Below are 14,578 nucleotides of genomic sequence, written 5' to 3'. Positions count from 1 at the left end.
ATGTAATAATGAACACTGAATATAAAAGTAGCACTTTTCTGTCAGATTCTACAATTATCAGGATAATCAGTGACAAGTGAAAGGATCATGATTGGTCATAAAAGAAGAATTATATAAAGTCTATATAAATATTGATTATATAAAATAAAAAACAAAAAAACTAAAACTAAAAAATGTGTGCCAACCTTCAGAACAGATTTTCCAATGAAATTTTAAAAAAGTATCATAACGCAAAATTCTAATAATCTTCAGTCTTTCAACATCTCCATTTATATAATATAGTGAAAGATGTTGAAGATGAAAATGACCATCCAGACTGTTATAAGCAGTGGTGGAGAATCCCATCTCCATAAAGTAAAAGTCTTGCCATGTATTTGTTCCAACCTTTCACAGAACCAGCCCATTTTGATGAGCACAACTCCTCATCCAGGTATATGGGATAATTGGTGGAATCACCTGTGTTAAGTGAACAGGTAGAACCAATACATGGCAGGGCTTTTACATTATGGAGCTGGGATTACCCACCACTGGTTATAAGTGAAAGCTTACAACTGTCCTGCCAGCAGCCTCCTGTGTCTCTTATTGAAAACACATGGACATCATGAAGAGGAGAACCAGACAACATATACTATAGGCTGTTGAGCAGCTCAAGTTTGGTAAAAGGCCACAAATGACACTTGGAAAATACCAAGAATTGGTGTCTTTAAATTCAGAAATTATTATTTAAAAGTGTGATAAAACTGTATTTTATTGATATTTACAAAACACAATCAAAGTTGTTGCTGTTAAGAAAGGCTCAAAAGAAATGACAAATATGAGATTTTAGAGTTTTTTTGCACTTTAGTCCAAACTTTTCTGAAAACATGGTATGTACATGCACAGGAAGGTTCACTACCTGTGTGTCAGTATTGAGTGGAAATGTTTTAGTGTTGTCAATCCATTATCAATGCCCAGTCTCCACATCTCATAGTATTTTCCCCACTTATCACAAATTATAAACATCCAGAATTTTTTTCTTGTTTTGCAGAAAAGACTCCGGTTGCTGATACAGATGATGTGCAGAAGGCTGATGTGTCATCCACAGGACAGGGTGTCATAGACAAAGACGCTCTTGGACCCATGATGCTAGAGGTAGCTTTATTTAAACTCACCTTTGGTATCATGTATGGAAGAGAAGAGTTCAGAGGTTAAAATGAACACAAAAGGCTGTATGTGTGTTTGCGTTGTGTTGCTATGATGACTAGGGTGCATCAAACCCCCCATTTTTTTACAAAGTGTTTGCTTTTTACTTGTCCCTAGTCTAACTTTTTTCCATTTAGTGAAAAAGTAATTCCTGCAAAATTTTAGCTAAATTTGCTTTTGTTTAGGTGGGCCACCGGGCGTTTGAAAATTTGACTTGCAAGGCAGCCGAATTCGGCAGGTTCAAAAATCCAAAGTTTTGACTGGTTTGTTTTTTCATTCCTGTTTGCTATAAAATCATAAGAAGTAAATAAACAAAAAATGGCAAGGTTTTTGATCAGCCCGGGTTCTGACAGTCTTTCCATCACACACAGCTAGAACACAGTTATGGTGGGCCTTTGCTGGAACATATTGCCTCAACTTCTAGAGATGTTTCTTTTGCTATGGTTTTGCTGTCTTCTAATGGCAGTGATCTGTACCTTTGAAGGACTGTTCTGACCAAAGGAAGCTGAGTGGTTGGAATAGTATTCAGTGAAGTTCCTCCCATTCATCTGCAGGGCCACCTTTTTTCTTCAAAGGGCCCCCAGGGTGCTTCACCCTCTTCTCTTCACTACTCTTGGGTGGTTTGCCTTTAGCATATTTACACTGTTATGGAAAATGGACTGAACTTATGCAAGGCACAGCCTGGCCCTACTGGGAGCAAGGGTTTAGTGTTCAGGGTTCACACTTCGACATGTGGACAGTCGGAGCCAGGATTTGAACCGCCGACCCTTTGGTCATTGGGTGACCCGCTCTACCAACTGAGCCACAGCCACCCACCCTTGTCTGGCAAAAGAAATCTGGTACCTGCTGAACTTATGAAAAGGGAGGGCACCAGATGGTTAATCTAGGATCAAATTTATTGTATTTTTTTAAATTAATATTTTAATTAGGGCTTAAACTATTGATAGTAAGGTTTATAAAGCATATTTGAGCAACTTAGGAAGTTTTACTTGATTTAAGAGTATTAAATGGTATATTCACTTTCTGAGCCTGCCAAATTCAGCAGCCTTGCGGTTCAAATTTTCAAACGCACGGTGGCCCACCTAAACATGGTCAAAATTAATTAATATTTTACAGGTAGTGTTTTCTACTCAAACGGAAACTTTTTAGACTAGGGACAGGAAAAAACTTGACAAAAGGGGGGTTTGATGCACCCTAATGATGACTAGTCACAGTAAAGGGGGACTATACCTGCAGAGGAGGTGCTAAGTGTGGTACAAAAGCTGAGCCAAGACAAGTAAACTGGAGATGAACTGAGCTGATACCATTAGTATAAAAGATGGGATAATCCTCTTTACTTTTGTTTGCTCTGCATTCCATGACAAAAATGTACATTTTTGCTAGCTGGCTAAACATTAGCTTACGTAAAGAAGAAAAGCTGTTCTCCTAAAAATGTGTAAAAATTTACACCAGATCACATTTTAAACTAGAAAAGCAATCGAAGAGCGCAGACCTCCGCCAAGGCAGATCAGTCCCCCCTCCCCAACACCACCAAAATTTAATCATTTGTTCCTTGTGCCAGTATCGACATTTCCTGAAAATTTCATCCAAATCCGTCCATAACTTTTTGAGTTATCTTGCTAACAGACAAACAGACAGACAAACCCCGAAGAAAACATAACCTCCACCGTTATACTTGGCGGCGGTAACTAGTGTTAAGGTACAACAGGATTTTACTGGATCTAGGTTTAGAGTACAAACTAAACTGAGACTTACAGGGAGATTTAAATTTAATCTGACATAACTTTTTTTAAGGTTTAGTATGGCATAATTATAATTGGAACCATGTCTTAATCAGAGTGAAGTTAACCATTTTGGTTTGACAGATTTTGTGTTAGCATTTTTAACAATCTAAATCATTACTCCAAATGCACATAAAGACCTCACTAGGAGAATATGTGGGTTCTTCATGTCTGTTTTTGTGTAAAACACATTAAGTACAAGCAGGAGGAACAGCATTCTGACTTTAAATGGTCTTTTACTTTACTGTCCAGTGCAGTACAGAGAGATAAGAGTTGCTCTGGCTTGTGGCAATGCCGTCATCAACTCCTCTTGGTGATGCATCACATGGTAGCCATTGTGGTATAAATACCTTCCTGAAAAGCCAGATTAGAAAAGGAGAGGAGGAGTCTGACCACACACAGTCTCAGCCTATATTTAGCACTCAGCAGCCAAAACATTGGCTGAGGTGTCTTGTCTGGTGTCTGAAACATAATCATGGTGAAGGCCAAGACTCTATTGTATTAATGTGGACATTAGCATAAGGGTGCTAAGCAAAACTACAGTTGGGCTTTGCAGACATGTGGAGAGCCTAAAAGACAAGTCAGTCTGAATACAAGTGGTGCCATGCACAACAAACCCCAATCTTCACACGTATTTTGCCCATTATAAGAAAATGGGTAGATTTTTTTAAAAATCATAAACATTTTGAACTTTGACCTACCTTTCCCAAAATGTAATGACATCTATTTTGGGTCACTGGCAATCAATAAACCCAATTTAGTATGGATTGAACCAATAGTTTTGCTGCTAAAGTGTTAACAAACAAATAAACAAACCGAACCAAAAACAATTCCCCATTCCTTCCCCTTCAGGGGGTGGGGTAATAAGGGTGGAAAATACCTTGTTGACTTTTGGACCGAAGTTTTTACCATCATCTCTAATGTAATTGGTAAGAAAATTAATCCAAACCCCTTGAGTGCCCTATTTGGGATTTTTATCAGGACACCTTACCTCTCCACTTCCCAGAGTAATTCTCTTGCTTTTATGACCATTCTTGTGAGAAGGGTAATTGTCCTGAAATGGAAATCACCACAGCCCCCTTCCTTTATACACTGGCTCAGAGAGCTGAGTATTTCCTCAAATTGGAAAAAAATTAGAATGACACTTTATGCCTCTGCTGATCAATTCTCACAAATCTGGAATCCTCTGTTTCAACTAGTCAGAAAAACTAATTTCCCCTTTGTTCCAGATTGACCTTTATGGTAATTTTTCCACCTGGTCCTCTTCTTTGTTTTTCTATTCGGTAATGTACCTTGTGTAGTACATAGTGCATCAATATTCTAAACATGAACCTTTCAAGCCCTTTCTTTTTTGTTTTGTTTTGTTTTTGTTTTTGTTAATGGAGAAGGTTGGTGTAGTTGTTTTTAGGTTTGTTTCCATGTGGAAAAAAAAAAAAATGGAAATTGAGCAACAATTTATTTTCAATTGATATGTCACATATGATACAGTGTTTGTATTGCCCAATTTCTACAAAACTCCAAATAAACAAAGGATGAAATAATAATAATAATAATAATAATAATAATAATAATGATGATGATGATGATGATGATGATGATGATGATGATGATGATGATGATGATAATAATAATAATAATAATAATAATAATAATAATAATAAAGGTGGAAAATGCTGAGTGGACAAGAACCAAAGACTGGAAAAGCACATGCACAGATGGACAGTGGGGCAGCCGACAGTGCACACTGAATGGAGTACATATTGCAACTTAATGTCCTGTTGTCCATGTTTTTTAATGTCTGCATGAATTAACATGTGTAATGGAGCATTAACAAAAAAATAGGTAGCATTAATTGATGTGTTTAGTAATCAATCTATATGTCATATAATTGTATATAAAGGCTATTAGGAGTAGTTAATAAAGTAACAATGCCGTAATAAGCATTATGTAACAGTCAACAAAAAGTTTCTAAAGGACATTTTGGCAGTTTAGATGGACATGGCATAGAGTTGTTTGATTTTTAACGTCAACTCTCTGCAATGTTATTAGGTAACAAAGTAAAATTAATCTCCCCTCCCCTTTCTTCATCATCCATTGTGATTTTTTTTGTTTTTTTTTTGGGGGGGGGGGGGTTGCCTTACCTTCCATTGTCTTTCTCCTTTTTCTTTCCTTTCAGGCACTTGATGGTTTCTTCTTTGTGGTCAACATGGAAGGCAATCTAGTGTTTGTGTCGGAAAATGTGAGCCAGTACTTGCACTACCAGCAGGAGGAGCTGATGAACACCAGTGTATATAGTGTGCTTCATGTTGGAGATCACGCTGAGTTCATCAAGAACCTGCTCCCTAAGAGCTTAGGTGAGAACCAAATAGAAATACATGGATCATGGTGTGATGGAGAAATGACTGCAAACAGCTTTTATAGGACTAAAAGATAGGGTGCAAGAAGATAGGATGCACTGTTTGCAATTTTGTATCATTAAGACGAGATGCAACAATTGTATGTATTTATCTTAATGAAGTGGCTATTGACACAGTACTGTGGCACAAAATATCGGTTTGTCTATTACTACAGAGCAATCAGCACCTTCGTTATGTCACATGTAGACTGGTGAAACATCACATCCCGAAAAGTACCAAGGCATTCAGATAGCAAATCTGTCGGACCTACAGGCAGCGGAGATTTAGCTCAATAGGCAACGCTTGGGACTGCTATGTGAAAGACTCAGGTTTGATTCCTGATTAAAGCAGCATTTTTTTCTGCAGATTTTCAAACGGGGGGCATGGCACCGAGGGCACCAGTAGGTAAATCCAACATTGATATAAATCAGCCACTGGGACAATGTTCAGAGTGTAGAATTCGGAGCACAGCACTCAATACACTGAACAGACACTGAAATTAGAAGTAATACGGCACACCGCCGCATCTTAAAATGTAGCTTTGCCCACTTTCTCCAGCCTCAATCTCACTGACTGCACAGAGTAAAAAACACCATAAAACTAGGGATGCACCGATCCGATACCAGTATCGGGCATTGGCTCCGATACTCAGTGTGTGTACTTGTACTCATACTCGTAAAAGTAATCCGATACAAACGCACCGATACCACATATGGCCATGTGACATTCACAGTTAAGTACAGCAGGTACGCGGCGGTGGAATTATGTGTGGGGAGTGTGAGGAGTGTGGAGATTTTTCAAAATAAATGACGGTGACAAAAGTAACGCTGACTGCAAGTAACGTTAAAGACACAGATGGATACGGACAGAGCGTTCTGTCCGTCCTCTCCGTACATTCCATCCATTTTCCAGGTGCTGGCGGATGCGTACCCAGATGGAGAATACCACTGAGAACCATGGAGGTAGCGGATCTTTTCAAAGAGTGACTGTGTGAGTTAGAGAAAAACTACTGACATATTTAGGACAGCTACCCAGGACTGAGCCAGTTTTCATCCTACTTATAATACTATGGGGTTACAGAGCAGTGCAGACCGCCGCCAGCGGAAGTGAAAACGAAACTTATCACTCATTTATCTTTTCACTACCTCCTGAAGCTAAGCTTTTAAACTTTGCCAGTGAAAACACTGCAATATTAGTATCACATTATTGTTACCTCTGTCGTCTCCATGTTCGTAATTATTGACTTTCTTCTTCTCAAAAAACTTTACTCTTCTTCGTGGTATTTGTCTAGTATGGTTGATTAAGAGCAGCGCCCCCTGGTGGATTAATTGAGAACACTCATTCCAACACAATAAATGCCAGTAGCAGCACATTGTTACAGTCAGACTAATGACAACGACAATAAAGCACATTCACAAAAGGAACTAATAACTGGAATGGGATTATTAAGTACTCGTATTGGTACTCGGTATCGGCAAGTACTCAAATGTAAGTGCTTGTACTTGTACTCGGTCTGGAAAAAAGTGGTATTGGTGCATCCCTACATAAAACGTCAACATATAGACCATTTACAACAATAATTCCTGTTCTATACTATATACTATCACTAATTTGCCTTTTCTTCTGTCAATAGCCATAGTACTGTGGTAGCAAAATGCACAAAAGAATGCATTGAAGTATACGCCATATATCACCACAGTACTGTGGCATCAAGAGGCTAACGAGTTCATGTAACAGTGTCCATGACTGGCTCTAGTACAAATGCTAACATTTGATTGGCTCTGTGGCAATAGACAAACTGATATTTTGTGCCACAGTACTGTGGCAATAGTCATTGCCTTATCTTAAAGACAGGATGCATTATCAAATTTTTTTAAATTTTTATTTGCACCTTCTTCCCCACCTTTTTAATAAACAATGGTTTTGTAAGTTATACTCAAAAACATTTAAACAAACAAACAAAAAAAAAACAAATATTTTCAGTTACTCAAGATTAAAATAATACTAAAGTAACTAAAGTAAAATCAAAAACTAAAGGCTGGATAAAAATTAAAAAGTAATAACACTTGACAAAGCATTTGCATATTTACCCTTTTTTTACAGTTGGCTTTTGGAAAAACATGTACAAGGAATGTACAATTGCTACATATAACTTGTTTTTTATATCTGTATTTAACAAAGCAGAGATCTGGGAATTAGTCATCTTCTCTGTTTCTAACCAATTAAATCATTATGGAGCTGTAAAAAGTAACTGGTACCTTGAGTCACTACTTCAGTGTTCCTTCCATAGGACAGATCTGTTATTGTGTGTCAGATCACACTGTACTAGATTCTCTTTCTAACATCCTCTCCTTGGTTTGCTGTCTTTACCAGTGAATCACCAGAGTAACGAATCATCCAGTAGGAACAGCCACACTTTTAACTGTCGTATGCTGGTCAACCCTAATGGTGATGGTGAAACAGGGCTGGCCTCCAGTCAGCAGGAGGCATCGCAGCAGAAGTACGAGATCATGCAGTGCTTTGCAGTCTCCGAACCCAAGTCTATCAAAGAAGACGGTGAAGGTATGGCACTCATACACTTTGTATTTATGGCCTTCCCTATCTTAGATCACCATCAGGGTTCATTATGGGACCCTTTGTTTCTAATGTTTAGTTTCTTATTCTCTTTATCACTGTCTCGTCTGTCAAATCATTACTTTAGTTTAGTTTTAAATTTCTCAACAAGTATGGAATGTATTGAAGTGAAACTGTACAAAACATGTTTATCGCATAGACTGTGTTTGAGTAACACAGATGATTTTTTTTAACCCTATTAAATTCATCCGTGTAACCTTAACTTATGATGGACCGAACTCAAAAGTTGCTTAAAATGAAATGAGATTAAATTTATTTCATTTATTCATTAAATGTTTATTCTGTAAGATTTAAGATGATCTAAATGCAGGAATGGAATATAATGTTCATAAATATGTGTTTATTAGTGAGCAATAACACTAGAATAAGACACTCTGTACATGTTATAACCTCAGAATGAGCTGTTCACATCTGCAAGAGCAAGGAGAGTTACACAGGTGCAGATTTTCATTTGCCCAAAAACACTCCTGTCCTGTCCCAATCCCAGAATGCCAAGAACTTTAGGAACTGCAGTGTTTTTCTGTTCTCTTTGACCTCTTACATTTCACAAAAGAAGAGAATTTCAGCTGCATTTTATAATGTTCATTATTAATGATCTATTTATGTATTATAACTGATTATTATGATTCCCACTCTTACTGGCCTCTTATTCGTCTCACATAAAATTGACCCTTGATTGTGAATTCCTATTTATGTAATATTCTTAAGGTTAGCAATAGGCCCTTCCTCTCTTATCCACTTCTTACAACTCAAGTAGGGATGCACCGATACCACTTTTTTCCAGACCAAGTACAATTACAAGTACTTACATTTGAGTACTTGCCAATACCGAGTACCAATACGAGTACTTCATAATCCCATTCCAGTTATTAGTTCCTTTTGTAAATGTGCTTTATTGTCGTTATCTTTAGTCTGACTGTAACAAGGGGCTGCTACTGGCATTTATTGTGTTGGAATGCGTGTTTCTCAATTAATCCACCAGGGGGTGCTACTCTTAATTAACCATATTAGACAAATACCACGAAGAAGAGTAAAGTTTTTTGAGAAGAAGAAAGTCAATAATTACAGACATGGAGACGACAGAGGTAACAATAATGTGATACTAATATTGCAGCGTTCTCGCTGGTAAGGTTTAAAAGCTTAGCTTCAGGAGGTAGAGAAAAGATTAAATGAGTGATAATTTTCATTTTCACTTCCACTGGTGGCCGTCTGCATCGCTCCGTAACCCCATAGTATTGTAAGTGGGATGGAAACTGGCTCAGCCCTGGGTAGCTGTCCTAAATATGTCAGTAGTTTTTCTCTAACTCACACAGTCACTCTTTGCAAAGATCCGCTACCTCCATGGTTCTCGGTGGTATTCTCCATCTGGGTACGCATTCGCCAGCACCTGGAAAACAGATGGAATTTACACAGAGGACGGACAGAACACTCCGTCCATATCCGTGTCTTTAACGTTACTTGCAGTCAGCATTAGTTTTGTCACTGTCATTTATTTTGAAAAATCTCCACACTCCTCACACTCCCCACAGATTATTCCACCGCTGTGCACCTGCTGCACTTAACTGTGAATGTCACACGGCCATAAGTAGTATCGGTGCGTTTGTATTGGATTACTTTTACGAGTATGAGTACAAGTACACACACTGAGTATTGGAGCCGATGCCCGATACTGGTATCGGATCGATGCATCCCTAATCCCAAGAACATGTAGATTTATTTTAGTTTGGATAAAGGATCATTTATTTGTTGATTTATATTTGTTCATATTTAATTCCACCATAAATATGCTAATTCGTGAACTTTTAAATTGGCCTGCAAGAAAAATACTTAATATTTTGTAAGGAAATCAGAGTAACATTTCTTTGTTATTAATTTATTAATTAAGATTTAGGTCAGTGCTGTTTTTTTGTGTCTGTGTTTGAATCTGCTTTTGCTTTTAGGATTTTTCAGTATTACCCTATTAATCCACCCAACACTTTTTTTCTCAGAGGAGATGACATTTTAGCTAGTTAACAAATATTTTCTCAAAGAGAAAAGACAAAATGTAATGGGCTTCTCCCCTCTTACGGTAGGCTTATCACAACCCAAGACCATGCAGATATTTCTGCTTGGTTTACATCTAGATTCACTTATTTTAAACTTAGTTTTTCTCAATTCACACATGAAGCCTTGCAGGTGAAGCTCGACCAATACTCATCAAAGTTTTGCAATTTGGGCCTTTTTTTTTCTCTTTGTCCCCTATACTCTGTGTCATCTTTTTGTCTCTGTCTTGTCTTTCTGTTATTGTTGCATCGGTCTCTCCATCACCAGCCTCTTGTGTCCTGTCCTCCTTTCATCATCACTTCTCTCTTCTCTATCTTTCCTTTCCCTCCCATTCACTGGGAAAGACTAATTAGTGTATGGCATTTTGTTATCTTCCAGTTTTATCTCATCACACACACACACACACACACACACACACACACACACACACACACTTGGGAGAAGATTCTGTCTCAAACTCTAATTTTAGATATCTCTCCCACAGAAGGATGTCCAGACAAAATGAGGGCTGCAGGCTGAGGCTTGAGTTTAGGTAGACATTCAGACTGAGGACAGGCAGAACAACATACATACCTTCTTAATATTATCAGGGGCCAACTAACAATGGTCTTTTGTTGTTTTGTTTGGGATTGTTACTCTTGTGTTTAGTTATTCTGACAGTAAAAATAGTCGCAGTTAACTAAACCAAAATTGGTGCAAATGTTCACTTGGAATCAAGGGAGAACTGAATAGATTTTGGGTCACTGACATCACAAAACATATGACATGATATGTAAAAGATCACATTTATGTTCCACCGCTACCCACTAACCTCGATGACCTTAAACATCAAATAACAACAGCGATCAACTCAGTGGATCGTGATATGTTGATACGCATCTCAGAGGAATTCTCTTATCGCATTGATGTTTTCCGTGCTGCAGGTGGTGGCCACATTGAACACTTATAAGACAGGAAATAAAAGTTGATTGTGAGTAGAATACATGTGACTTGGCTGGAGTTTTCTATTGCTTGTCTTCATTAAAATATTGCGTAAGGAAATCGGTTCATTCTTTTTGAAAAAACCTGTAAAACAATCTTTTAATTAGTTCATCTTCATCAATAAATGTCTCTCATACCTATAAGTGTACTTTCAATTTGCACCCACGTATAGAAAGTGAGCTCAAGTTCAGAGTCACATGAAGGTACAGGCACACTGAAAGTCCGGAGAGTTAGGCAGCTGTGCTACCCAAGCACTGAAGCTGTAATAGTGAGCCACAACAAGACCACAAAGGAGATGGAAAGTGAGCTCAGTTACCTACAAACATGCACACACTGACACACACAGAGTGGTTGCTTTTTTGGGATGTAAAAGCAGGTCACTGTTAAGATCACACTGTAGTTCTGCAACAATAGGTCTCATCCTCATTAACACACATTCCATTCACATCTAATACATACCATATGTAAGATGTGTTAGGTTTGATTCTAATCCTTAACTTTTCAAATACATAGATTTTCAGTCTTGTCTCATCTGTGTGGCGAGAAGAGTCCCTGTCAAAGAGAGGCCTGTGATGTCCACGTATGAGAGCTTCACCACAAGACAAGACCTTCAAGGTAAGGTGGAGGCACAAGTTCTGTTCAGTATACTAGTGTGAAGGGCTATTACTGTTCATTTACTGTCTGAGCTTTGTATTAATGTAGTTCCTTGTAGTAGTTGATTTGAGGTTAAGCATAGCTGCATCAGCTCTAAATTTACCTGTCTAGGTAAGATTACATCTTTGGACACTAGTCTGCTGAGGGCATCCGTGAAACCAGGATGGGAGGACTTGGTCCGACGTTGCATTCAGAGATTTCATCTGCAGAATGATGGGGAGATATCCTTTGCTAAGAAACACCAGCAAGATGGTGAGTAAAGGCTTTTTCACAACTGAAAGTAGAGCTGGGGGATGTGTCCCAAAACATTTCAGTCAGTACCCACAATTATCACATTAAATGTCAATTCCCGTTTTCCCAATTTTTGCAGAATTTTTTTTCCTGGTTGAAAGTTGGAAAAACAATATAGTTACCATGGTTTAAAATTATTTGTAAAACATGTAACAAGACAAAAACAACTTAAAAGATAAAACATGATAAAAATGACTCTCAAAAACCAACACTAGGAAAATAAAGTGAAAGATGTAACAAGACAAAAAGGTCTTAAAAGATTTTTAAAAAAATAAACAATAGAATAGAATAGAATAGAATAGAATAGAATAGAATAGACTTTATTTGCCATTTGCGCAGATACATAGCAGTATAGGTGCATTGGAATTCTTGTGCGTTTCCCTGAGTCAGAAAAGGGAGCTTGAACAAAAAGTAAAAATATGACACAAGAACAGGCAGATACAAAACATAAAACATAGCTAAAACCTACAAGAAAACAGTTATTGCGCATACAGCTCAGATGCACATTTGTAACAATAGAGTATTATGTGAAAAGGGGTAATAGTTATGATAGTAAGAGTCCTGAGAGGTGAACAAGTTATTGTATATTTGAATTAAACAAATTATAAAATGTCATAAAAGACATAATTGCAACAAGACAAAAAATGACAAAAGTTGTAGAAAAACACAACTAGACGAAAACATTGATGTAAAAGACGGAATCCTTTGAATCCTATGAAAGGTCTTAAAAGATGTTTAAAAAAATAAACAAGACTAAAATGTTGTAAAAGACATAATTGCAACAAGACAAAAAATGACATAAAAGTTGTAGGAAAACACAATTAGACGAAAACATTGATGTAAAAGACAGAATCCTTTGAATCCTATAAATGTGTGTTAATGTGATGTCAGCATGTCATCAGTTTAACCTAGAATCCATGGTTACTTTACTAACTTCATGACAAAGAAAGAACAAAGACAAAAAAAACCTCGCCTTCCTCTCATTTTAGGGAGTGTACTGGGAATGGAAAAGCTAAGACTGAGGAAAGCTGGTAGCCCACTAAAATTATAAATAAACAGTTTCATAAAGGTCTCTTCTCCTCTGTTTTTTGTTTTGTTTTGTTTTGTTTTGTTTTGGGTTTTTTTCAGTGTTGAGGAACGGTCATGCCCTCAGCCCTCTCTATAGATTCTCCCTGTCAGATGGTACAGTTGTCTCAGCTCACACCAAGAGCAAGCTGGTCCGATCTCCTGCCACCAACGAACCCCAGCTCTACATGTCCATGCACGTCTTGCAAAGGTAAAGTTCATATGTAATTTTCTTCTTCCCTTCTGCTTAGATCTGAGAAATGCTTTTTGTGTGCTTCAGCTTGCAAACCTTCTGGAAATGCAAACCACAACTTGCAGATCTAGTTTGTTTTTCCACTGGCTAGAGCAGTGCCATAGAGTCACATCATTACATCACGTTATAGGGTCAGGATCAGGATAAACTTTATTGTCCCATATGGGAAATTTATTTAGTACAACAGTGCTACACATTGCTGCATTTACATTCGGACACATACAATAACAAACTCACTCAGTCACAAAATTTTGGAGTCAGCATGATCACAGTTATGTATTACACAATGTATAGGTCTGTATAAGGTCGTAGGTGAACAAATAACACAATTAGAAAGAAACACTCCAGTGTTATCTATTGGTACCAATCTGCGGAAGGTTGATCAAGGAAGAGCCCACTTGAAAATGTCTTCTCTTTTTTTCTGAGATGTGCAGACAAGCAGAATGCCTTACCAATGATCAAGATGACTAGGTGATTAGCACTGATGTTACCACAATGAAAACATTATCCTGATGCTTTTTAGATGTATCTCATGTTATTTTACAGTACAGTGGGATACCATGTCTCCTCCACAGAGCCCTGCGATGATCTCACTTCATTTAATTGTCTCTGAAGTCAAAGTCTTCATTAGCTTCCACTGTGCAGTTTCCTGTCCTACTATGCTAGGCACAGTAATGTGATGTTAAGTGGGTCCCCAGTCCAGATCTAAACCAGTCTCTTGGAGGAGGGCACTGAGAGGAGAATTAGTTTGTCATACATATTTTTTATTGATAACAGGGGAATGGCTGCCATCAAAAACCCCACATGCACTAAGGATTTGTTATGACCAGGGATCAAACTCCAAACTGTCAAATTGTGAGATCACAGTGCTAACCATTGAGCCGCCATGCAAACTGAAGCTGTGATATTTCTTTTTCTTAAGATAGGCAGACTAGATGATACTCTAACTGTTGTGTACAATAATCCCACTCCCAGCCCCTGATGTAAGTGGTTCTTGTTTATATACCAGCAGAGCCAGTTCTTTTTCTCTTGAAACTGTTCGGTTCTTAGCAGCTGTGGTTCAGGAGGTAGAGTGGGTCCTCCAATAATCAGAGGGCAAGACACTTAACCCACCTTGTAATTAGTGTCCCTCATACCAGTGTTTGAATGTGAATGAAAGTCTGGTGGTGATCGGAGCAACCATGTTTCTGTCAGCTTGCCCCAGGGTAGCTGTGGCTAAGGATGTAGTTTAGCACCACCAGTGTGTGACTTTGGAGCGAAGGAATAATAGATTCAGTGTGAAGTATAATGAGCGGCTA

At 38.0% G+C, this 14,578-nt stretch overlaps 1 protein-coding gene across 4 annotated transcripts in view; it reads left to right on the top strand.

The window, feature by feature from the left end:
• LOC115437778 (nuclear receptor coactivator 2-like) overlaps positions 1-14,578 on the top strand; it is an 83,184-nt gene that overhangs the window by 35,785 nt on the left and 32,821 nt on the right. For all 4 annotated transcript variants that reach the window (XM_030161116.1, XM_030161115.1, XM_030161119.1 and 1 more), the window contains exons 4-9: positions 1,028-1,131; positions 5,140-5,317; positions 7,733-7,921; positions 11,531-11,632; positions 11,783-11,923; positions 13,091-13,238. In XM_030161116.1, coding sequence (XP_030016976.1) covers positions 1,028-1,131; positions 5,140-5,317; positions 7,733-7,921; positions 11,531-11,632; positions 11,783-11,923; positions 13,091-13,238 — 862 coding nt within the window. The remainder of the gene's footprint in view (positions 1-1,027; positions 1,132-5,139; positions 5,318-7,732; positions 7,922-11,530; positions 11,633-11,782; positions 11,924-13,090; positions 13,239-14,578) is intronic.

The sequence above is a fragment of the Sphaeramia orbicularis genome, chromosome 17, assembly GCF_902148855.1.
Source record: "Sphaeramia orbicularis chromosome 17, fSphaOr1.1, whole genome shotgun sequence".
Classification (NCBI taxonomy): domain Eukaryota; kingdom Metazoa; phylum Chordata; class Actinopteri; order Kurtiformes; family Apogonidae; genus Sphaeramia; species Sphaeramia orbicularis.
Note: the sequence above shows the minus strand (reverse complement) of the source record. Positions and strands in the feature narration are given on the sequence as shown.